Here is a 27302-nt window from a genome sequence, read left to right as displayed (position 1 = left end):
TGTCCGAAATCCTTTTATTACGTTGCCAATAACGTTTTTATTTCGAAATAAATTAATGTACATGAACATGTGTAAAAAATAGCAATATGTTAATCTTTATTTATAACTGTAAGGCAGTCACGGGATTACGAATGAAATCAACTAAACATAAAGATTGAGCTATACAATTTGTCAAGTTCGTTTGTGCTTTTCTTTTAGTCTTTATTGCTTGGTTAATTAAAATTAATGTGACGAAATAAGGGGATAGTGAATCCACTTTCACTTGATCTTTTTCCACTATCTGTAGATACATTTCATCTATTTCATCTAGGTTTTGATTTACATTTAACAAATTGTTCTGTGCATGAGTACGTCGGAATAAAATGTCACTATGCTGTTGCAACAAGATTTCCAAGCAAATGCAAGCAAGATCGAAATCTCGATTCGATTGAAACCTGTAGTTAAGAGAAAATAGAAGAGAAACCATACTCAGTGCAATAAAAACAGTAGAGCGAATAGCCGATGCCAAGCTTAAAGGATAATTGTATGGTTAGAATATACATCCAAGTAACTAGCAGGGAAATATAGTAGACCAGAAAATCAGTCAACAAAAATCAACAGCACTTGAATGGAACAAGCAACTGAATCCCACATTGAAGCACAACCTAAAACCTTCTAAAACAGATAATGCCGCACAAATAATGGAAGAAATCAGCAAAGCTGTTGGTAATATTGAAAGCGACAAACCAACTGAAATTGGGGAAAGAGATTTGAGAGAAAAAACAAGCATCAACAGACCATAAGGAGAGAGGCCTTGTCAACACCGAGAAAAGATCCTAGGAAGTGTGAGAACGAAAGAGGCATTACTCTAGTGCCAGTACTAAACAAAGTCTTCAACAGTATTACTAACCTGAATGAAATGTTGCATAACGTCCAACCTAGAGACCAACAAACTGGGTTTTGTAAGGAAATGAACAATTGATCATGGATGGCAACTCATAGACTTGTTCCAAGTAAGGACCGGTGTCAGAAAAGGCTCCATACTCTCGTCCATTTCCTTGCTACTATCTGTCCACTGGATGACGAGGACCCTTATATCTAAGGAGGAGCATGGAATACAGAGGACACAACTGGACGATATGGACTTTGGAGATGACTCAGACCCCTAATTGCATACATGAAAGCAAACGCAGACGAGGATACCCAGTATACCAGCGGCTTCCAAATAAATAGGCCTCAACATTCACAAGAGAAAAAGGAAGATCATGGAGCGTAGAACAGTGAGCACCAACAGAATCACACCAGATGGAAAAGCTCTGGAAGAAGTAGAAACCTCCACTGCCTATACAACAACATCGATAAACAAGGAGGACTTGATTCGGACATAAAAACACAAATCAATAAACCAATGGTAGCACATTCCTACGATTGAAGATTATCTGAAACTCAAAACAACTGTCACTCAAGAACAAAGTCACAATTTTCAACGCTAACGTCAAAAGAGTTCTATCGTAAAGAGCTGAAACTTGGAGAACTAACACAACCCCCATAATAAGGTACAGATGTTTGTAAACAGGTATCTACGCATAATACTCCAGATCCATTGGCTACAGACCATCAGCAATAACATGCTCTGACTGAGAACAAACCAACTTGCAATTAAGGAAGTTAAGAAAAGGCGTTGGGTGGATAGGACGCACTGTGGAAACCGTATATAGCCTCTGTCAGGGAAGTCCTACTAACCGTCTTCTCGCACCACGGGGGTGTTACTCACGAAAGTGAGAGGACGAAAAGCGAATGTCCGATGCTGTAACCGGGTTGATGGACACCACGAGTCCACCTAGGAGAGTTGGAAAACCCTCATTCCAAACCAATGCTCCACATGGGCTCCAGTATCCTGGAGGAACGAATGGCGTATGAACCAATCGTTGGTCACCGGCTACCATGGGAATGCATCGCCTCACGATGCTCCACTGCCTTGTGGATCAGACCTTTAGGTCGAAGGCTCCGGGTGTGACCCCCTAAGAAAACCACCTGCTTCCGTTTGGGCACCTCAGCAGTATCACAGCCCTCACACAAATCTCATTTGATTTGTGCGGCGCATATGTATCTGGTGCTTCCTAGTACCAATATTTATGTGTTTAAATAAACAATAAATAAATAAACTGTGGAAACCACTAAATTGAGTCACATGGCGAACAGTAGCTTGAAATTCTCAAGGCAAACGGGAAAGTGATGAATCGAGGAACACATGGCTTCGAGTACTGAAGGAGGTACCAAACAACAGAAATAACTACAATAAAATGAACATTCGCTTACCGATTAATTATATATCGAAGAAATCCATGAAGTTTTAAGTAAGGATTGGTTACATGATCATAGAATGTTTTTGTCTGGTTAGGGTTACAACAAGCCATTTCGTCTTCAGCTGATGGAACAAGCAGACGAATTTCCAAATCTAATCCACTTGTCCCAACTGATTTCAAGACGTGAGAAATTTGATCGACTAGAATGAGCAAAAAAGGATATACGAAGAAAAAACATATACTTCTTTTTACAACTTTTTTATGCTGCTAAGCTAGTTTTGCATCACTTTTACAAGCTTCTTCATCTTTTGTGGATTTGTGAATGATAAACTGCCGTATGGGGCTACATAAGTGCGTGATTACAAGTTTACCTGGTGTTCTGATGCAGGTAACATTGGCCACACAAAACGAGCACTTTTTAATCGAATCCTAAGTGGCTTTCGAGAAACGTACGTAAAACAATCAGTTGATTAATATTGGGACATCATGTTAACTCTGGTGAAACTACTTCATCGGATATATCCTTCAAAATGTATACAGTCAAACAGTGTGGTTGGAGAGGAGCACAAACTAGTACGGAAGGGTTTTGATTTGTCATTTTAAACAGGAGACTACTGCATCAAAAGTGATTCGTGAAAACCATTATTTTCCATGGTCATGACACCTAATTTATCACACACGGTAAAATGGCTTTGATACGTCCTTTGAATGTTTTTAATTTGCATATAACTATTCGTTATTATTACCACTTTCTTAACTCATTCTCCACCCTTCTCATGCTCGTCCAGTAAACAAATATGTTCCACATATTCAGTTTCATTTGGTCCTCTTTAAATTATCGATTATTACGCAACTTTCTTTTAGCACCTTAAGTTGTGCAGTCATCCTTTTACTTTTTAACAGATTACCTTACCTGTTAATTAATTACAAATACGATTGAACGACCTATGGTCGAAAAGAAAACTTTATTCGCTGAATTATTTTTAATGACATCATGAGTTACTTTAGTGACATCTTTAGTACTTGGTAACAGGACAAAAAAGAGAAGATAAATTTCTGCTGTGGGGATTTAAGAAAAATATAGTGTTGCTACACTTCATGTATGACCGAACAACAAATTAGTATGTGGTCATGACTGTTGATACTTATAGAAGAGTATCACTAAATTTTTTAATTTGGGTCTGTATATTACTTCAGATATGCAGAAAAACTTGATTCGACAGGGTTTCCAAAAGACTACAGAATATGATTAAAAAGAAAAAGCATCATACTACTTAAGAGTGGTTTAAAAATTTTAAAAACGCAGCAGTAACACTTACATTCATCATTTGATTTCGCTCGAATAAGTCTCATAGATAAGCCATGTATAGGTTCAACAGCGTGTTCGAAATCTTTATCCAACAACCCACGCCGTTTACGATTCGTTGTTTTATTAATGAACTGTTGCTTAGTTGATAATCCATTACCAAAATCATCATCAGCCGATACTAAGCCTTTATTTGTCTCAACAACAGGCAGAAAGAAGGGTAGATTCATGAGGTTTTCTGCGACTGAATGAGTAGCAGTATTATTATTCAAAAGTTTCCCAGCTTGATGATTACGTTGTCGAATAAAATCCAAATTCAATAATGTTGTGAAAAATGATGATGGGATTCCTGAGAGTGTTAAAAGATGGCATTGAAGTTGTTCAGGAGATATATAACTGAAAAATATGGGATAAATTATTTACACAAAAAGTAAAATACTAGGAACTATGGGTTAAACACTTATAAATAGGCTACTGTCATTATCTGTTAAGATTAATTTCCTGTTAAATTACTTTTAATTTTGATGTTTGATTGTAATTTTTTATTCTGTTCGTGAACTTAATAGCGTTAAAAACACTGAATAAATTCAATTAACTCTGATGACGACAATTATCATTGTTATCAGCCTCTGAATTCCCCAAATTTTTAATTTCACTAATTTATATTCCCTTGAATCGTATCTTCGATACCGAATCTTTTCTATTACCACTTATACTGACACCACGTCTACCACTCTGGGATATTCTCCAACGATTTCATCTTACTGGCAGATGTACACGTGTTAGGTTATACGTTGCGTTTAACTGACCCACTGAGTGAGGACAAGAACTCAGAATATGGGTGGTTTTATTGAAGTCTATTTGTACACTTTACGGTTATATTGAGTAAGTTGCAAGACAAGCCCATGGTCTTTATTACACTGAAAGTCAATTTTTCTAGCCTACTGAGACAGTATCAGTGTTTAAATGTAAACGGAATAATACTTTGTAAGTTATGCTCAGATTATTGGATAATATGGAAGTGAAGACTGAACGACTTCACAATAAGTTTGATGTGAAGCATCAGAAAAGAAGATCCAGAAAAAGTTGGTCCGGTAGGAAAAATTAAGAGCGTGAAAACGCTTAATTTTACAAACTAGCTAACCTGCAAGTAAAAAGCGTATTCGGAGAGGAGGCATAAGGAAATTATAGTGTCCAAGATGGGATTCTTCGCAAAAAACATGATTAACGAAGACGTCAAGGCCATGCTCTCTTCTGCGATCAAATTAGACAGTTACAATTGGTTAACACTAGCAAAAATGCATCCCCATAATTTTGAATCAGAGAGAATAGGTAGAGGAGGATCCATAAACAGACAACTGAACCTTTTAAAATCAAACCAAAAAACCTACTGCTACGACTATTCCTGCCGTCGTCTATATTTAATGCCTAAACAAGTCAGTTTGAACAACCGAGACGTAGAATTTGAATTTAAACAGAGGCTGAAGCTCAGATAGTGTAATATGAAATCCTGCATTTGGTTATTAAGTGACCTCACTTGATCATGCCAAATAACCCAGTTTCAATGAAGGTGGAAAAGTTTTCTCAAGGACTCCAACATTTTTCAAATCGGAAAAACGGAATAACATTTAAAAAATTATTAGAAACTCACACGTGTTCTCCACACTTTTCAGATGACAAGTCATCCATGTACTCAATATCCATATATTTACTGATATCTGTATCCATACCAAGCTCAATTACATCACATGTATTTTGAGTCATTAATATTCTTGAAAAAGTAAAGGAAGGGAAAGTGAGTAGTGAATTTTGTACCGATTTACGATGAAATCAATTCATAATTATCTATACACAGAAACTGTACGGATAACAGAGCAAGAAACCTAGCAATAAACGTCAAGGTAGTAAACAGGTGTTTTTAGGGGAAAGATTGACTACTATAGTCGTAAAAAATGACACTGTTGTTAAACCATACCATAAAGAAACACGAATGATGGTTTAAACAGGATATATATAAACAGGTAAGTAATTTATCGAATAGCACTAGGTTGAATGCAAACAAGCATTTCTCGATTGTCTGGTTAAAAGAAAATAATAACATGAAAATAAGTAGTTTCACTTGGTACTCGCCGCATTCTATTGTTGCTTACTGAATTCACATAACTTTATAGATTACACAGTCTTTCATCAAATATTTGGTTGGATTTCTATTTACATTATTACTTCTTCTACTCTGTGTTATCTATATTTATTCTGATCATTAATTTCATTATTTCATTTTATTTTACAAAATCCTAAATTCATACGTTACAATTATAATTATAAGATGTATTTACCCTGAATCTGGTCACTTTTGAACTAATAATTTGGATAGTTGTGGAACCTTAAAAAAATTTACAGAAAACAATTTTCTTTGTTTATATATCGATATTTTCATATGAAGAGGATTTTGAAACAGTTCAATAATTATTATCAATAGAAGGCTTTGCGGAGAATCTAAAATTTTCTTTATCACGAATTGATCTTAGTTAGACAACCATTGAAAGTCTGGACGATCGCTTTTCCTAGTATGGAGCGTTCTAGAAACGCACACGTCAGACACTATAGCCGAAAATCGAACCCAGGACCTTCATTCTCGGACATAAATGCTTAGTCTCTATACCTGAGCCGGTATTTAACAGTTATAATATTTAACTAGACAATTCACGATATTGCATGACCATCTTCCATTGTCTGCAATGCGCAACTGTCTCAAAGCTGACGTGCTCCAACTCCAGTGGCCCCAACCACATCAACTATCAAGATCGAAGGTCAAGGGTTCAACTTCCTGTTGCGAGGTCGTGGATGCGCACCTCTGAGGAGTCCCATACTAAAACGTAGCGGCGGTTCAATGATTTCACGTTTCCAATAATGGTCTAACCAAGATTAGTTCGTGATTAAAAAACGTCTATGAATAGCTTAAAGATTATAAATTAGCAAGTTTTAACATTTGAGTATTCATCATCGAAAACAAAATAATAGCGAAATAATTACTACAATGGGAACGCGTTGGGAATCAATAAATAGTTACAACCTAAATGCACTGAAAGTTGTTAAATCGATATTTATAATCACACAAAAATAGGCCATAGATTTGTGATGAGTAAGATAAGAAATAAACACATATGCGCTTGCATAAGAACAGTCAAGATTGACAAGCGAATAATTAACAAAGTTAAAATGTAACTTAAGAGAATGGATAGATTGGTTTATCCAGAAGCTAAGATGAGTTATGAGGGTTCGACATAGTGCCAGCCACTATAAAATATCATTTAGAAAGAAACCAATATTAAAATTCGCATATTGATTTAAAGTTAATTCTGTTAATTGATTATCAGTACATCTTTATTTGTACTGATTTATTTAGTACGAAGTTGGTTTACTGAGTATTAGTCCGTTTCGTTCTAATAAGTAGTTTATCGATATTTTGTATTTAAGCGACCATCAGTTGACAAATTCTTTACCCTATATTTATTGAGACCAATTGATATATTTCTGAATTAATGTGAACGTTAATCTGTTTATATTGACGTCTACCAATAAATCTTAGAAAAATTTCTCTTTTTGAGCAGGTGAGGTTAGAGGCGTTGTACATGGCATTAACATTATTGCCAGTTATCACTTCTATTACGAGTCGTAACAGGATCAGTCAGTTAAACCCTATATAAAACCTGACACATCTGTACATCACCTCAAATTAACACACCTCACGCGCACAGAGAAATATAATTGTCTGGGCGAATCCCACAGAAATACAGGTAGATTAGCACCAACTGTAATGAAAAAATTAGACCTCGGAATTCCGATTCAAAAAGAAAATATGGACTACTCAAGTGAAAAAAATTTATATGGTATTTAGAAACTTAGAATCTAGACAAAGACAAGGAGTGAATATACCCGCACTGTTGCAAACGATTCTAAACCATGCCACCCAGTCTCCAAGCGTTGGTTACGACAATCACGAGGATCCCAACCAGGTAGTCTTCACTTATCCGCATGGCTTAGTCTAATAGTAAATGTCTTCATGGATCGATACCATGTCTTAGCCTCGCTGCGCCTAGCTCCCAACGTATTGCACTGGTCATCGTCGCACGTCCGGGTAGTCAGTGGATAGGAATACGTGACACATGTCCCAACCGTCCCAGTTAAGAATGATTTACCACCTCGTCAACCAACTTACCATGCTTACCTAGTACTTTGCGTCTAACTTCAGTATTGCTAATTCGATGGTCCCGAAATACACAAGCAATGGTTCGAAGATACCTATGACCAAATAGTGTTAACCTACGAACATCCTTTGTCATGAACGTCATATTCCGCAGTCATAGCATAGGACAGAGACCTGCAGCGCATTGTATCCGTCCTTTAGTTGATAGACTGGTATCTTACTTACTCAAGTAAGTCAAGATTCAACTGAACTTTGTGATAAAATCTGGCAGTAACAGAGTTACATCGAAAAAAAGCACAGTACTGTTGATGAACAATCTTTGTATACCCTGAAATCGAAATACATGCGTATTAAAAGCCATTTGTGTCACTACAAATTGTTAGCACGTTATTTATTGGTCAACATAATCGGAAATCTTTGGTCAAAACGAAACCTTTATAGAGATAGGGAGTCAAGATGGAGTCATGTGTGTGTGTGTCTTTAAATATCTGTCCTATCAGTTCCACAGAGTTTACCATGATTAAGTATTTGAGTGAATTCCACAACACATTGAGACATTTTCGAAAACAAAATTTAGGCATTTTACCAAGAATGTTCAACAAAATTCCAAACATCACTTAGATCAGTAACTTAATGGATTATTGTTAGAGCAAAATATCGGTATTTCTTATGAGTTCACCTACATACTTATTTAACAGTAGTATTTTACTTAATTTGCAAAGCTGTTTCAGAAACTTTGTACTCTTTGTAACCCTAATTTAGCAGAACTAAGAGTACGTAGATGATTGACCTGTACATTCATTTATTTCTGGATTGAAAAACGAGATATAGCAATCGACTAGTCGCTACACTTGGAACCATATTTAGAATTAAATTTGAAGGAACCATTTTCTTACTAAGCATAACACATTAACAACTTACCTAGTTGGTAATGATACTGGTGATTGATTTCCAGATGGAACAAAATCAATAGGTAAAGGTTGGAGGTGTAAATGTTTGTAAGTTGCACGGTTATCCCAAAGATAGATACCAAGGCAGTTTGCATGAGTTGTACATAGGAATTCATTTGCCCTGGATAAAGCTATTGAGGTGATAGGAAGTTCTACACGAAAACAGTCTATCAGTCTGAGAAATGGTAAAGTAGTTACAGTAAGCAGTTAGATATAAAACCAACATAAAGTTAGAATAAACAACTGAATTTTTCGAGATGGTGGTCAACATTTGTAGCTTAGAATAAGGGTTTTGAAGGTGTTTTGTTCTCTGAGCTAGTTGGTTTAATTGTGAAGCTTCCATTGTCTCATCGATAACATCATCAACAAACAATTCAATCAGTCCTGAGTAATTAGCATATTTCCGTAATTGATTAGCGAAGGCAGTGAGTAGGACTTCCCTGACAGAGGCTGTTCATAGATGTGGTTGTTGTTTGCATGTTTGTTTAATTGTTTTCACCTCTGACATGGGAGTTGTTCGTCTTTTTTGTCAGTTGATAAATCGAGTCAAACAGCTAACCATTTACGGAGAAATACTAATCACTCACAAATTATTGAAGTGTTTGTTGATGATGACGGATATTCATACCTCAGGAACTAAATAATAGCACTCATGTATTCATTAGAAAAGACAAAGCACCAAATTGGCGGCCTATTTAAACATCTGGGCTACCTGTTCCTGTCATCTAGATATTTCAACAAGTTATCTAATTTCGTTTGTTTTAATACATCATTATGCTTAATAATCGCACAACCTATTCAGGTGCGTTTCTGAAAAGTGTAAGACCTTTCGCTGTAAAGGTTACAGAAGGCCTAATCAGAGATATCGTGGTTGCTGGCAATATGCAGCGAGAAGAAAGTACATTATCCAGATGTCGATTGACTGGGCTGCTAACTTTAACTGGCGATCACTCAATATTTATCGTCAGGAAGGACGAAGAAGTAAGAAACGGAAACTTGTTGAAGTACTTTGTGCTGAGAATTCTATATTGTACCCAAAATATAATACTGAATAAAGGTAATAATAAATAAAAATAAATAAAATAAATAGACACGATATCATTGGTATTCGAAGATGTTCAATTCGGTAGAGCAAAAGTAATATGTGATATGTCGACAGGCCGACCGCGTTCATTCATTCCAAAACCATTGCAACAGAAGGTAGTTGAAAGTATGGATAACTTATCGCATCCGGGTATAAAAGCCATGGTGAGGCTAATCAGTGGGCGCTTCGTATGGACGAACATGGGTCGCGATGTGCGTAATTGGACACGCATTCATGAATTATCAAAAAGTCGAAGTACATCGTCATACTAGCTCGCCAATGGGTTCATTTTCTCAGCCAGACACCCGATTCGAACATATACACATCGATATCGTAAGATCATTGCCAGTTTCGAACGGATACAACTATATTTTTACATGCATCAATAGATTTACAAGATGGCATGTAGCGGTACCAATAAAAGACACCTTAGCCGAGTCTATAGACAAATCCCTTATCGAGAATGGGATTTCTTGCTATGGTATACCAGTGATTATCACAAGTGATAGAGGAGCTCAATTTGAAAGTCGTATCTTCCAGCAGTTTACGGAACTCTTCGGAATTAAACGTGTTCGAATGACATCCTAACATCCAATGGCAAACGGAATGATTGAACGCCTGCATAGGCAGTTGAGTGTCCCTTACACCTGTCATTGTCAACAACGATTGGGGTAATAAGCTTCCTTTAGTCATGTTGGGTTTAAGAACAACAATTAAACGGGATATGGGATATTTTCCAGCTGATTTGGTATATGTACTCTATGTTAACGCGGGGAATTTTTCGCTTCGGGTAAAAGTGTTCCGACGGATGTAGCCAACTACTTGCAATGCCTGAAGAAACACATGAACGATCTAAAAATAACACTTCTCAGACTATAACAACGACGGATATTCATACCTCAGGAACTACATAATAACACTCACGTATTCATTAGAAAAGACAATGTACAACCACCCCTGCAGCCTAATTATGATGGTCCATTTAAAGTGATTACAAGGACATTTAAGACAGTTACGGTAGAAAAAGCTGGAAAGACAGATGTAATCAGCATCGATCGAGTGAAACCAGCTTTCATTGATAGCGAGTTTTAATCGACAAGTACTAATCCCTCGAAGACGACCATACTAACGAGACACGAGTCTCAAGAATCAACGACGCTAACGCAGCAAAAAGAAGAGACCCCGGTAACGACAAGATCTGGCCGCAACGCTATGTCGCTACAATCTTCCATTGAAAATTCTCTGCTATTTTGAATATTAATTATAATTGTTCCCCTTCATTGTATACATGTAGGCCCATGTTAGACACTATTAAACTCGACATAGCTTGTGTACCCTTACGCTTATATGTGTAACTTTGTTTCAAAGAGATACTATATTCCTTCTATTTCTTACTATTATTTTGTACAGCCTCAAGGACGAGCACAAACCAAATACACAGCACACATTAGCTTTCTTCTAATTTTGTACAAGCCCATATCTTCAAACGATTGTAATTACTCTATTCAGTTTACCGTACTTTGTGCAAAAACATTTTTTCGTATATCTTTGTTTGCAGGGGGGAGTTATTATAGCAACTGTTCAACAACCAATTTCGATTATGGTTAATTTTGGTTAAGACCTTTTTGTATTAACTAGCTTAACAGACATCGTCATGTGGACAGTAACAATTTGCATATTTGTTTGTACTGTTATGACCACTAGAGCACATGATACTAGCCAAAATGTTGACAAACACTTTACCAACTACATTAAAACTTTGAATATTCTGATTTTGTCTGCACTCATCCACTGATTTAGATGGCAACATGTTGTCCAATATAGTTCAAATAGTTCTTCCGAACATAACTTCAGCAGAGGACTTTCCATATGAGACGATAGGGGTGAGTGTAGTTCTATAAGTTGTTAGGAATTTTGTGATTACCTGACTAGACCCCTCATCTCCGTCTTTCGGTAATGTTCTTCTAAATGTGTCAATAAAGCGCTCTGCCTGTCCATTTGATTGAGGGTAATAGGGTGGAGAGCATATATGTACAATTCCATTAATGTTGCGGGAGTGCTTGAATGATCCTGAAGTGAATTGTGCGCCATTGCAAAAGTTACATTTTTCTGTACGGATCAGGAGCCCATATTTTGCTATACACGACAGCACCTGATCGAGCTTCTTTTCTAAGTCTATTCTATCCACTTTCGTGATTATTAGGTCATCCAGATAAGCTGCAGAACTTAGAACATCCTGTAGCATAGTATCCATTACTTACTGAAATATGGATGGGACCGTCTTGACTCCGAAAGGTAGTCAATTATATCGGAATAGGCCCTTATGTGTGTTTGTGGAGAGCAGATCCTTGCACTCATCAACAACAGGAATTTGTAAATATGACTCCGACAAATCCAGTTTTACAAAGAACTTGCCTTCATTCAGCTGAGCGAAAAGTTCTCCAGGTAGGGGTGTGGAATTATGGTCTACTTCGTTATTAGTACTATTGTGGTGTGGGTTGCTCACATACACATAAGTAGTATATGACGATGATCAGGCAGAGAATGTATTTTACTAGAAGATCGATAAGGAAAGAACGGAAACGAAACGCGATTGGTATGAAAATGCACGAACAATAATAACCGGAGACTATGGACTGATATTCGCAGAAGGAACGGTCAAGATTGAGACAATTGATTGATAGTTTGCAAATTAACTATCTGTATATTTCGTGTCAAATACGTTCGATTGTCCCAACCCGTGTTCTTGTTTACTACACTATTACAATAATAAGCCTAATCCTTCAATTGTAGATAAGTCATGATGTGACTGCCTAATCTGTAAGATATTACGTGGAAGTCAAAACATAGTCTACACTGACTCATTGTATCGTAACAATTAACAATATGAAACTTTGTACTTCTGAGTAACACATTTAAACTGAAGATAGGATAATATATTTAATGTGAATAAAGTCAGCATAGGGTGCAGGTCTTTTAGTTCGAAACACTGGCTTTGATCCCAGTCAAAGGGTAAAAACAGCTTTACAGTTAGTACATTTTCAAAGACTTTCACCAAATACCATTTTATTCCGTTTTAATAACGCCTCCACTTTCGTTGTACTGAAGTTGTGACAGATCGAGTTGATGGGACGGTCTGTTGACCTAAGTCTTTCTATCTAGTCGATTCCCAGTAAGTTTAGTGGTGGACATTCTGTATAAAATATAAGTGTTTTCTCCGTTATTTCTTTGACTGTGAGTTTGCAGTGTATCTCGCCAGCAGTGTTCAGCATTCCTCTGGATGCACTATGTGCTGATTGATGAGTTGAATATATTCTCGGTTTTTTAATTTTCTTTCACGTTCTTATTCTTATAAATGCTATGTCGGAAGACGTGTCTAACTGTAGGAGGGCTTCATACTCATCGACCTTGAGAGAAACATACTTTTAACGGTTATGGGAGCCGGATCTGTTAAGAGAAATCAGTACTTTGGCTGTTTGTGGTTTGAATCTCCAAGAATATACTTTCAATTGTTGAAGGTGTTTTCAGGTTTTACAATGAATTTCCTTATGCCTTTTTCTGAAACATGTGGTACAACAATGGTTCTTAAACGGACAAAACCTTTTGAAATGCCAACCTCTACACAACCGGCACGAGTATGATAGCTTGCCGCTGACTTTCCGATAACTGCATGTCGGAACGTTGCGTGCCTTTTCTCTCGACTGAGTTAACGAGGTATCATGTTTCAACTTCACTAATCTTTGGTATTTGCTAGTTATTTTCTGTAAGGTCATGCTGGGACAATATTCAAGTTTGCTTACGATTCTTGTTCGGATATCAGCATCCTTGAGTGCGCGTAGGCCACAGACAAATACAAGGCATTTAAACTGGTTTTTTGTCGTGGAAGACAACTCGAACCTCTCTCACTCTCGGTTCACAATTCCTGCATTTTTCATCCAGTCATTTAGTTATCTTCAAGCATTGGTAATCTATATTAAATAGAGATGACTCTTCTCCACAGATTTAGGACAGGATTTTAATTATTTCATCAAAACTAAAGTCCCTTGAGTTCTATGGAAGAATAATGTTACTGTAGAGTTCAAGTTCCGTCGTCCCAAGTTGTCTTAAAAGTATTCACACTTTTGAGACGTCATCCAGTCTGCAGAGATCAACATAAAACAGATCTTTATATTTCATGAACCAACAGTTAAAAATAACACCTGCTGCACCATCAAAATTAAATTCATGGATTGCATTATTGACAGAATCGGCATGTGTTACTTGTAGTTCACAAGAAGCAGGGTTTTGCTTATAAAGGCACATTTTCTGCACAAGGGCTTCCATGATTCTGATTTGAAACTCTTTAAACTGCTTCTCTTGACGCACTAATTAGGCTTCCAGTTGTTCAAAAGAAATGTTCATTGTAGATTTCTTTGTTGCCATTGATAAATCTTCTGACCGAACGCTTGAATCAGTTTCCGAATCACTTCTAGTAACCCCCAGGCTAAATTTACATAGCGACTTGAACATGAGAGAAAAGGCGGAAAATATGGAAGAAACGCTTTACTCCAAGGTATTTATAGCATTCCAGATGGCTTTGGGCTTTTGGAAGGTTCATATTAACATATTAACAGGATAGTTAATCATACAATCAAAAGTGTGACATGTGACTACTCATTTTGTAGATATTTCCGAGAAAATTCCACTCAATACTGATTAGATAAAATGTTTCCCAGTCTTTTTAGGGCCCCTATGGGCTTTCTTAGAGGGATTTTCTGGGTCTTCCCATTAGTTAGTCAACAAATCAAAACAGTTTGAGTTGTAGAAGAGACTAAAAGTTTAGTCGTTGGAGTATGTGAGAAACTGGTTGCTGATGACGCTGAATAATATGGCTATAGATGAAACTTTAGCAATATTAAAAAGCACGAGCATACACGTTTACAATAACAATACATCATGTCATTATTCTAGTCAAGTTTTTGTACCCACTGACTTTAGGTCCATATTATAGTAAACTCTGCATTAACTCATTATCTCCACAACCCCATACTGATAATTAACATGTGTTCACTAGTGACTAGATTCGTGAGAGAATTCTCGGAGTTCTAATGAGGGTCCGTGACCAGTGGATCTAATCCATGTCAGGTAGAGACGGGTATCCACCTCAGTACAATGGAAGATGGTTGCGCAATTTCGTTGATTGATTGAGGTTAGACATTAACACCGTTGGATGCCAACTCAGTGGTCTGGATGTTAAAAAATCGCGCCCGAGACCGAATGTCCTGGGTTCGAACCATGCGAGCGGGATCGTGGGTGTGCACTGCTGAGGAGTACCATGGTAGGACGAAACTGCCGTCCAGTGCTCCCAGGTCTTCAGTGGCGGTCTAACATCAATCGATTCATGATCTCAATAAAAAAAGATATACGATTTTTACTTACTTATTATCTACTATATCCCATGTTTTTACCAAGAGATCCCCATGATGTGCAGAAACTAACCATCGGCCATCAAATGAAATGTCCTACAATTAAATAGCAGAAGTACTATTAAGCGACACTGGGAACGAATCAAATAAAGCGTATGCCAAAAATATTACATGTGTTGGCAGTAAAATACGGAAGTAACTGGTGTCTTATAACCAAAAAAATTGAAACCACTTGACAGTGCTTAACAAGAATAAATATAGTTTTTCCTCTATTAAAACTTATTCAGATAGTAAACAAAGCTATCCTCCATTTATGAACACAATTCAGTCAGATCACAGGATGAATATACGTTGTAGGTAACTTTGTAGGTTTTTAATGCTTATAAATACCAATAACAACTCAAAACACTAAATTTCACGGATTAAAGCACATCTTACGTTGTTCACGCCTTATTATCCATCTTGAGAGAATTAGTTACTGAGATTGGGTTGATACACCGAACCACATAGTTTTGAGGACAAAATGTTTCTGATGTGGCCAGACTAATCAAACCGTGATTTGTTAATGAAAGGTCAGTTTGTGTGTTATGCCCATTGTCGTTCGACCAATCAGTGAATATACACACATAAACGTGATCAGAAATCCTTGTTTTTCTACCTTCCTTGTCAATTGATAATTAAGTCAATTATGTTCTGAATTATTGGAAGTATTCTCCTCATTCTTATTGATTCAGTACATCACTATTTATCACCTCTTAGTTCGCGTCATACTAATTTTAATACAGCGATTAGAACTTGAATGCCTCAAAACCGTTAAGCTCGCCTACATTCTTTGTCCTCATTGTCTCCTTATTCAACTCCCCTTTAGTGTTTTAATCTATACCATCTATTTATATTCAGTAACCCGTTTCATTTCTCACAACTTTTGAGCAAGTGACGTAACGTATATATGTTATATAATATTCGTAAGTATTTATATAAGCTAACGGGACTCAATGTACTTATTATGATCGCATCCTCTTGATGCTTGCAATACATATTTTCAATTCTAGTATATCTGATGAATGTTTGTCTAATTGTAAGAATTTCCATATTCTGGTATTCTTTCTTATTTTGCCATGGCGACTTCGTCACAGCTATGATCTGTCATATATCTTATCCTAGATTGTTATAAATAGCTCGATGAATTTATTACTAGGAGGCACTTCCATCTGATTTTACACAAACTCGGTACTCATCGTAGCCACCTCATGACTTGAGGTTTGCCATTTGTTTCATATAATTTTCGTAGTAAAAGTGTAGTTATAGATGATCTCGCGTTTTGGTTTCTCGGAGTTGACGCGTCACTCAACCGTGCGGTTGAAGCTTTAATAAGGAATTAACAAATGCAATAGAAAGAGATGGATTAAGAACACTAGCTGATTAATTGTGGTGATTACTGTATTTTGACAAGTATCTCTGTTTAAATTTACGATTTAGGAATATCATACAGAATGAAAATAAAGTAACTCTCGTTTACCATATCAACACAAAGTTGGACTTCAGAATTGATGAACGTTCGAATAACCTTTCGATGTATAATGTCAACCAAAATGATAATTGCATTCGACAAAGCAACCGCTAGAACATCACTATAAACAGAACAGATAAATTTAATAGAAAAGTCTGAAACTTTTTAAAATCTTACTTGAAATGCCTCTATTCTATACGGCCGCATATCAGATATAAAAAAGGAAAAGTTTACGGGTACAGACACAAAACAGGTTAATTCGTTATTGAAGAGTAGGAATGATTGCCTATGACTCTGTAGTCTATGAATTTAAGAGTGAATCAGATCATTTTGGGTGAATAGGTAGGAAATGGCGATGCAGGGTTTTTTGAATGATGAATTTTAACTCCACTCACCTTTGAGTAAGCAGATTAGGCTAAATGAAGAGAATTTCTGATCGCTTTCTGTATGCATCAAGGGTGGTAAGCAGTTCACCCGTTTCAATAATCTTACTCTGATCAACTTTTGACTAACGAAATTCCGAAGCAGTAACAAAAACATCATTCGCCTTTTAATAACATTGGGTCACTGGTATAGAACAGGTGTCCATTTGCCTATCAAACAGCGAGTGCATTGAACAACAGCATATATTGCTTAACTTCTAAACTGAGAAATATGTACTTCAAAGGGGACGGACGTGTGCACGTTACTAGCATTTGATCAAGGATGACTACGAAGACATGCTCGTGTGCGATGGAACAACCGAGTGGGTAATGCTGAAGTAAAATGGGTTATTCGTAATTAACACAAACTGCATCAGCATGGAAAGACGAAGTTGACACAATCTATAGCAAATAAACATCAGTGATGGAAGAAGACAAAACATACAGAATATAGTGTGAAAAATATTGATTCGATTAATGAAAGGAAGTAATGTTGGAGCTCTTAATGAAGAACAAATGGAACTACACCTTTAAGAGTAGTTCTGAGCCATGTCACATAGTATCTCCAACCATTGGTCGTGGTTACCGCATAGACCCCAACTGGGTTGCCTACAATTATCAACACAGTTTAAGAGAAAATGATTTTATAGACTGATGCTACGTTTGATTTGGCAGCCCCTAGTTTTCTTCTAACCTATTTCATGGAAGGCTTGCTTTATGAACGAACGAGAAGTCATACTGCATTACTCAATACAACTGGATGATATACTGAGCAAAAATCACATTATTTCGATACTCAATCTTACATTTCGTTCCTTTCTGAAATATTGTGTTGAGGATCTGAAATCCACAAAACTTCCTATTTTAATGAAGTACTTTTCAATTCGGTTCAATTTGAATTCAATCATCCGCCATCATCATTAACCTGACAGTCTAGAATATAGGTTCAGTTGATTTAGCGGTGCCATCTTGGCTTTACCTTTTATTGCTTTATTCGAAGGTAATTGTACGCTTGAAGTATCTATCAATATCTCCGGTGGTAGACAGCATATTGATATCGCACGACTTAGCGCTATGTGTCCTAGCAATTGATTAACAATGCCGTGTGTGCTTGTTCCTTTCAACTGCCACCCTACATATTACCTGATATGGTTAACAACCTTCCTAACCACGTATCATGCTTGTCTGTACTCTCGGACGAACGCAAGAGATCCAATCTTAGACACTGGAATTTTCATTGGATACCGTTTCTTTACAAGTAGTCAGTCTCGGTAATATCAGGTGATGGATTGTTCTCGATTCTGTGATACATACGGACGTTCGCCGATGAATTCTGATTCGTTGTTGTGTAAAATGTTGTCCGCTGCACAAGTAAAAGGTTATAAAGTACTTCGAAGAATGTCCTCTCTATATTCAATTATTACAATCCGAAACCTCGTTCATCCATCGAATTCCTTTTTATAACAGTGACGGCGGACAGGAATCGATTAGATTGAATAAGTGTGAATCTTCATGCATTCGGTTGGTTCAATCAAAGAATGAACATGTAGAAACGAGTCGACATGTGAAAACAGTTGTATCACATTATTTCAGAATCGAATGCAGTTGAAGAGCAATGTATCATAGATATTTACCTCAGTACATGTCACAGCGGAATGGTTGTAAACAACCATACAACAAAAGCATTGCCAATTCAAATTCTATCAAAGCACAACAATCAGAAATTCTTTGGAATTCTCCAAAATTCGAGCCTTCAATTGTGGTTACACGATATTTAGCTACGTCCATAATACAAGAGAGGCAGATCAGCCCACACAAGCCACACGTTGAATAAGCCAAGGAAAACTAGTGGAATTCTCAGTTACAGTACAAAAGCACTTTGTGGATCGAATCATGCGGTCACCAGACAGGTGAGAGTACGAAGTTGTTATCCTTGTCAGTGACAGAGGAGTGTCTTGAATTGTTGGTTCCGTTCGACGAAATGAAGCGGTTTCGTGGGCAGCCATCAATAAGCCAAATGACATTATTGCGTTTATCTATCGACCAGTATTCTACACATTCGTTCTGATAACAAACCTCATTCGTTCATAAAACCCTCCCACATCACACTCATTAATATTGAAGCCAACACCACGAGGCGAGGTAGCCAATGCGGATTTACAACCTCACCAACTGACTTACCATATTTGTCTGACATTCTATGCACAACGTCAGCATTACTTACTCGGTCATCTCATGATACAACAGGCAACAGATTTCTAGGTCCGTGGTTAGATTTAACCAGATGTCAACCCACCAGGGCTGATGGAACTTTGAAGCAGCCAACACTCTCAGCCTATTTGCCTCTATGCTTAGTCTAGACAGTGATCCAAACCAGTTCTGAAACAACACTTTGGATTAAGAAGGAAAGAACGCATCTTAAACATACTTGCATCGTTATTCAAGGTGTTCAGAAGACTTTGAATTATATTAGAGTATTCAATAAACAGGGCTGTTTTCTGGGTATTTTAAGTCAATGTGTGAACATGTTGTTAGGAAATCAAATTTTATGTACAGAATTCACATCGTAATATTAAGTTTTCTAAGATGGACCACTGTGGAATGTTTTTCATAGATGGCTTTACAGTTTTGGCGTAGCCGTCGAAGACTGATCGCCTTTAATTCGTTTGTTGAGTGGTTGATCAGATTTTCCTCGAAATCACAATTAGATGCTTTGTTGAAGACATAATTGATCAGTAAATACTACGACAATAGTGTTCAATGTATGCATGAAATATTGTAATGGTCAGGAAATACAACACAGTCAGCTTTAGTCAATCTCTCTCCAATGCGAATTGTTGAAAAGTAGGCTTTTATCATAATTGAAGAATATCTGTAGATGAAAACAGCTGTTTTATGAAATAAATGTTTAAACAATACTTTGGCAGTCAATTGACACTTCGACTTTCTTAGATTTGTAGCTAGAATTTCATTAATGCACATCACGGAAGGATTCAGAACAACACATATACAAAGTGCTCTGTGTTGTTGGTGAACAATAGGCCACATTTAATTACTGATGCTGGAGGAGCACAATGTGTGGTTTAGTATGTATTTACTTAACTAGTCAGCAACCCACTATATTTAAGCTTACGCCTTAAGCTCAAACAAGATCATAAGATCATGAGAAAACCGAATAACTTACATTTCATGGAGAGATGTGAGTTCATTTGCATTGGTTTAATCTTCGGCGTGCGTGCGTCTTGTGAGGATTGCCTCGATGTTGCTATTAAGTCACAAGCATTATAATGAGAACTGGATGGTGGTTAGCAGTGGAATCAAGGATGCGCGCTTCTTCCTAATTGTCAGCTGAATGTACCTGCATTCCAGAGGTGATGTTAACATCAGTCAATTACAGTCCTAAACATTAATGTGAAGATTCAAGCAATCAATACAAATAAATTAAAACTCACTCCCTCATACAAGATAGTGGCTATCTGGACTCAGTATTTAGGCAGATAATGCGATAGCATTCAAAACGAACGGTACTGGGTTCGAGTGCCAGAGTGGATATCAACTCAGGGATACAGGTACATTTGACTGAGTCCCAGATGAGAAGAAACTCACATCCAGGGTTCCACTGCTAATCACTATCGATGAAAGCGCATGATAAAATAAGTTAACCCGGTGAGTTTACTTTGAGGAGCCTGAGAACTCATACTTCACACGAACTTAGATGGAAATATTAACCAAGCTACTAATAAACCATGAAAACATTTGTCATATGAATATTGGTTACCTATCAGCATGAAATCTGACTAACAAAGAGGTTGATGGTAAGTCAAGTTGTCCACGTAACTTGTGCTCGTGAAAAGACCAGAAACGAATTTCACTCTCACCAACAGTTATAGTAACTCGGTTTACATTATTGACAGCTAATCCAACAATAGAGCAGAAATGAGCTAGTAGTAGTGATGAAAAAATAAAGTACAAAATAAACAATTTAAATCTAAAAAGGGAAGAATTACCATAAATTATAATTGTACGCACAAAAAAATGTCTCCCTCCCCACTACTTTTTGTTGAGGTAAACTGCTAGTCTACATTGAGATATTGAAATGGTACAAATCTCCGGATTGCTGACACGTAAAAAGCTACCTGAACAGTTTGATTAGTAATTGTTGAAAACAGAGTGAGCTATGCTGAATGTTTAGGCTTGTTGGGAATTAAGAACAATATTTTGATAGGCATATTTCTTCCTATTCATTTTAGTATTTAAGTGTTTTCTTTATGCTACTAAAAACAACATCAACTCCTTATAATTACATGTTAGACTGCGTTTTATTTCATTCTGTATTTGAATTCGAGTTAGAAAATAGGAAACCTGAAACATTACATTGGCCAATTGAACAGTGAGAAAACATTTGATAGCAAAATATACTTAAACAAATAAGAATGGGATAACTGTTTAAGATTTCTTGATTCCTAATGAAGGAGGGTTATTAGCTCAAAACTACAGAATTATGAAGAATTTCAGAGAGCATTATTGAGACACAACAACGTAAGCATTCTTCAAAAGTGATTAGTATGAAGTAAAATATCAAGATAATTAACAAACCGGTAGGTGAACCATATGAACCACGCTCCAAACCAGACTGCATATTAAACTTGAAGACATCTCCATTCGAATAACCAATGAGAGCATAGTTACCACAATTTGTCAAAAATGCACACTGAAAAGAAGATAAAAATACTGTAATACTCTTTATTGGGAGATTCTCTACTTTTCTAATCGTTTAGAGTAATGGATCAAAATTATTAACGCAAATAAAAAAGGAGTAGTTGATACACACTTTCACTTTATGGCAGTATTTAACTTGAACAACGAGAGGTCTTTCAAGTGAGACGTACGCAAGGAAATAGACTAAAATCTAACTGGATAGTTTATTCAACAAGTCGATAAAGTGGTTCTTTTAAACACATGAATACACAAACGATCACCAACTCTATTATCCATTGAAAGCACATTATTTCTACAGTATGAACATTGAAGTAATATTCACCGACAACATATATGTGGTATAGCAGATTATAGGAAAAGGTGATGGATTAGTTTTGACCAAATTAATGGATCTATGAATTGGTTTTCGGTTAGCTTTAAACATTGTACGAATATTAATCACTGGAATGAAATATAACATACCGACGTACAACTTTTGCCCGTTCCAAAGTAAAATTTAGGACTTTAAAATAGCAATAGAAAAAAAATTACCTTATAGAACACACATTACCAAAGACCGAACAGCGTCTTCGCTTTTCGTAACCTCTTCACACGCTTACTAGTTATGTAAAGAAGAAAAAGTAACCAAAACGTTGCTAGAACTGGAACAGAGGAAGTACTTACCGTAGCAACTGTTTTCTTGTACAACCGATTTGCTTCATCATCGCATCCATGAAATTTTAGTGGATCAAACCAATGTTGACCTCGGGTAGCTTTCGCGAAATTCCAGCTCGTTACTTGCCGTTTCCCGCTATGGATTGCAACCACACTATCCCACGCCTCAGCACGTGTAGAACATGCAGCCATGTGGACCACATCAGGTAGTAACCACGGTAATCTCTGTTGACGAGTAGTTTTCCGGCGTTCCGGAACTCCAGGAGCATATGCGCAACCGAGGCTTTTATTCATATATTCGTTGAACGTTGAGAATATACTGTTTAATAATTAAGAACAATCATTACCTTTTGTACAGCAATTATTATTGTGACATGAGATACTACAATTTTTGCTTTCACTTCTCAAATAAAATGAAACAGAACTCAATAAAAACACAGAAGTTTGTGAACCAGACTATGAACCATAACTTCTAATTAACGACAAGTGGAAATAATCGACTCAAAACTTAGTAGATGCAGTAGGTTTTATGGATATTACCATTACTAGTATTCTTAATTCTTGAGAAAAATAGTACATTGAATATACCAATCAAAAACAAGGAAATACACGTTAAATTTTGGTTCACTGAACAGCTAACTGTGAACAAGTAAACATCGTGGCGGAGTCCTATCTAACAATAATACCTCAAGAAAAGCAGTCTTTAATGACACCATAACAAGGGAATAAGCCATTGCAAAAACTAACGAAAGTCAATTAAACAAAAGTCCAACAAATATACAACGATAATTGGAAAAAAAGTGAAAAAAAAAATACATGAAAAGAGTAAAGAATCGTCACACTAACATGGACCTTAAAATGGATTAAAGACTTATTTTAATTGTTTTGGTATCTGTTAAATCTTGTGGCCGAGTGGATGCCTAGTTAATGTGTGACTTGATGAGACCGACAATCAGGGAGCAGCGAATTATCGATTGGAACAGTGACACACGAAACCGTACGAGCAGTCTACAGTGCTAACGGGTCCTGCGATGTGCCTAGCCCAGCCAGTTAAGTCCAAAACACCAATAACTGCCTCTGTGGTGTGAATCATTATTCACAAACATACTGGGTTTATATACCAACCAAACAGACCACACCGTACCATAAAATAGAAAATACATTTGTACAATATTTAGCCAAATGTGGCTGTGAATAGTAATCAATAAACTGATGATAACTCAAGAATCGTATAATAATAGTTCAAAGGTCAAAATAAAGCTAATGATAAGAGGAACACGAATATGAATAGTTTAGTTACGTAACAATTATACAATAGGAAATAGACATATTACATTGGTCCACAAATAGTCCTCAAAAGTTACCATTCACAATTCTCTTCAGGATACAACAGTATCGAGGAACATGGTTAACTGCCCCGTGTTTATTAGGGGATTCAACGCTAACTGATCAAGAAGCGATCTAGAAAAATGTCCCATCATCCTTGATCGCATTGTTCGATTATTCCTCCTAACATATGTATCCACATACACACATATGTGGATTGGCAAATGAAGTGGAGTGTGATACAATCACTTATGGAATGTTTGGCCCCATGTGGAATCATGGACTATTTCTTCTCTGTTATATCCTGGTGAGGACATAAGTACGGGTAACTCCCAGGACCTATTAATAGACGATTATTCTGTATATATTTTTGTCTAACTATTGAGTAACTAGATTGTGTATATCTATATTCATCTTATTATAAGCTTAATTTTGACCTATGAATTATTACTGTACGATTTACTGTTCCCAAATTATGTTCAGTTTATTGATTACTGTATCCCATGTTCTCAGCCACATTCGGCTTGATCTTATATAAATATTATTTTTTATTTTATGGTGTGATGCGGTCTGTCTGTCTGGTATATAAACAGAGTATGATTGAAATAAATGATTCGCATAGATTCGTATGGCAGAAGCTGCAGTTGGCGTTCTGGACTCAATTGGAAGGGCTAGGCGGACGAGGGAACAATAAGGACGCTAGACTACTCAAACTGGTCGAATGTCATTGATTTGTCAGTGTTAGTATTAGAAAAGTCGTATTTCGATTGGTGGACAATTCACGTGATAAAAGCCGGACATAAGATCAATAACGAATTAGCATACGTTCTATTTTTTATAAAGTCATAACATTCTCGATTTGTAGCACAATATTTTTGATGGTTGTTTTTGACCTCTGTTACTAAATTATGTTGCTTGATACTCCTTTATAAGAGACTATGACCTGGACCCTTTTATTCGAAACAGAACTAAAGAGTTTTGATGTCGATTGGCTTTTACACTTTACGCTGACTTAAACATATCAATCTAATATTAATGCATCAATCATTAGTTACGTATCCTCATTAATTATATCTGGAACGCAGATTTGTTGAACTCCATTGACGAGGCACCCTATCAAGCCTTGTTTGTACTACAACGGTCATAAACTGTGGAGGTTTAGTAATTAACATGTCTAGGCGAGCTTCCTATAAACTAACTGCTTAATGTTCACTTGGTGTTATTTACTTGTATCTTCACATTGTTATTTAGGACTGCAATTGATCAGTCTCTCGCTAGCATATGTGCAGGTACACCCGGCTGACGAGTCAAAAATAGGACGAAACGCGTGTCCTGGATTCCACTGCTAGCCAATATCCATCTTTGCTTATAAATGCTTAATGGTTCTATCATCACTCCGATTCAAATATATGTTTAGAAAACGTAATTTGCTGTTATTTTACTTGTGACAAAACTATACTGTCATTCTCTACGTTGCCCTCAAATGCCCTGGTATGGTCGAGAGTGGGGAGAGTCCGCTCTCCCTCTCGAAATACTCTCACATGGTCATGCGTAATATAGCCTCTGTCAGGGAAGTCCTACTCAATGCCTTCTCGTGGCATTACTGTTGTTTTCGAAATTGAGAGGAAGAAAAGCGAATGTCCGGCGCTTCAACCGGGTTGGTGGACACCACGAGTCCACCTAGGAGAGTTGGAAAACCCTCATTCCAAACCAATGCTCCACATGGGCTCCAGTATCCTGGAGGAACAAATGGCGTATGAACCAATCGTTGGTCACCGGCTACCATGGGAATGCATCGCCTCACGATGCTCCACTGCCTTGTGGATCAGACCTTTAGGTCGAAGGCTCCGGGTGTGACCCCCTAAGAAAACCACCTGCTTCCGTTTGGGCACCTCAGCAGTATCACAGCCCTCACACAAATCTCATTTGATTTGTGCGGCGCATATGTATCTGGTGCTTCCTTGTACCAATATTTATGTGTATAAATAAAATAAAAAATAAAAACTAAGTATTAACAAAACTATGTAGAATTTCTTATCGCATATATCCAAGATAATAACTCCGTACTTCCTGTACTAAGTTACCTAACTGACGTACTCACTCGTCTATTTCCAGCATCCGACAAATTTTAGCTAAGAGAGGTCTTAAAGGATCGCCCATAACATCGTCAAATTGCAAAAAATGCTTACCTTCAAACGTGAAATAAGTTTTGTCAGGACACAATAAAAATTATTCAACAAGGAAGAACAACAAGGTTTGTAGAATTAAATGAATTCATCAGTCTATTTCACAGTTTCTTATCAGCTGCTTACAACCTAAAATTACAACCATTATTATAATTATACAACACCAAGGGTTTGTTACACCATTCAAAGGTAGATTAATACCTTTCCCACATCACTTTCGATTGAATCTATGGTTTTACATATACCTGTGTTGGCAAGTATATAGGAAGGACAGAGGGAAAAGCCTCTACAAGGTTTCCTGAACACATTCCTTTTAACCTGCGGCTGAAAGGGAGTGAAGTCTTTACAAATGCAATTGCTAGACACCTTTTAGATAGTGAACACGAAGTAAATGTAAGTAATGAATTTAGAATAATTAACAAACAAAAAATATCAATCTTACTGCGTTTGGCAAAGGTAATCGATATCAAATATTCCCGATCTGACCTATGTATACAGAAGGAAAGTGTGGTCAACCTTTTCCTGCCATGGTGATAGGGGTTTTCCCTTACTTACTTACTTACGCCTGTTACCCCTCGTGGAGGTGCATAGGCCGCACACCAGTTTTTTCCATCTAACCCTGTCCTGGGCAATCCTTTCCAGTTCTTTCCAGTTAACATTCATCCTTTTTATATCTGCTTCTATTTCCCGGCGTAATGTGTTCTTTGGCCTTCCTTTTTTCCGCTTCCCTTCCGGATTCCAAGATAGGGATTGCCTCGTGATGCAGTTTGTTGATTTCCTCAATATATGTCCTATCCACTTCCAACGTCTTTTCCTAATTTCCTCTTCAGCTGGAAGCTGGTTTGTCCTCTCCCATAAAACGCTGTTGCTGATAGTATCCGGCCAGTGAGTGTTGAGTATTTTACGTAGACAACTGTTTATAAATACTTGTAATTTCTTGATGATGGATGCAGTAGTTCTCCACATTTAAGCTCCGTACAGTAGGACTGTCTTGACGTTCGTATTGAAGATTCTCATTTTGAAATTAGTTGAGAGTTATTGTGAGTTCCATATGTTCTTCAATTGTAGAAATGCGGTCCTTGCTTTGCCGATTCTCGCCTTTACATCTGCATTAGATCCTCCTTGTTCATCAATGATGCTTCCCAGGTACGTGAATGTTTCTACATCTTCCAGAGTTTCGCCATCAAGTGTGACTGGGTTGTTGTTCTCCGTGCTGTATTTGAGAATCTTGCTTTTTTCTTTGTGTAT

General features: G+C 37.0%; 1 protein-coding gene across 1 annotated transcript; it reads right to left on the bottom strand.

Moving 5' to 3' along the window:
* Smp_186640 (hypothetical protein) lies at nucleotides 1–26028 on the bottom strand (the record flags this gene model as incomplete). The annotated part of the gene is made up of 11 exons (XM_018800119.1): nucleotides 1–434; nucleotides 2299–2485; nucleotides 3605–3987; nucleotides 5243–5362; nucleotides 8720–8923; nucleotides 15251–15333; nucleotides 16757–16868; nucleotides 20948–21110; nucleotides 21766–21880; nucleotides 22552–22861; nucleotides 25970–26028. 11 exons carry the CDS (start codon nucleotides 26026–26028, stop codon nucleotides 101–103), a joined length of 2070 nt encoding a protein of 689 aa, XP_018646579.1. The 3' UTR covers nucleotides 1–100.
* Between the last annotated feature and the right edge of the window lie 1274 nt (nucleotides 26029–27302).

Source organism: Schistosoma mansoni (assembly GCF_000237925.1).
Source record: "Schistosoma mansoni, WGS project CABG00000000 data, supercontig 0142, strain Puerto Rico, whole genome shotgun sequence".
In the NCBI taxonomy this organism is placed as follows: Eukaryota; Metazoa; Platyhelminthes; class Trematoda; order Strigeidida; family Schistosomatidae; genus Schistosoma; species Schistosoma mansoni.
This window is presented reverse-complemented; position numbering and strand designations above follow the sequence as displayed.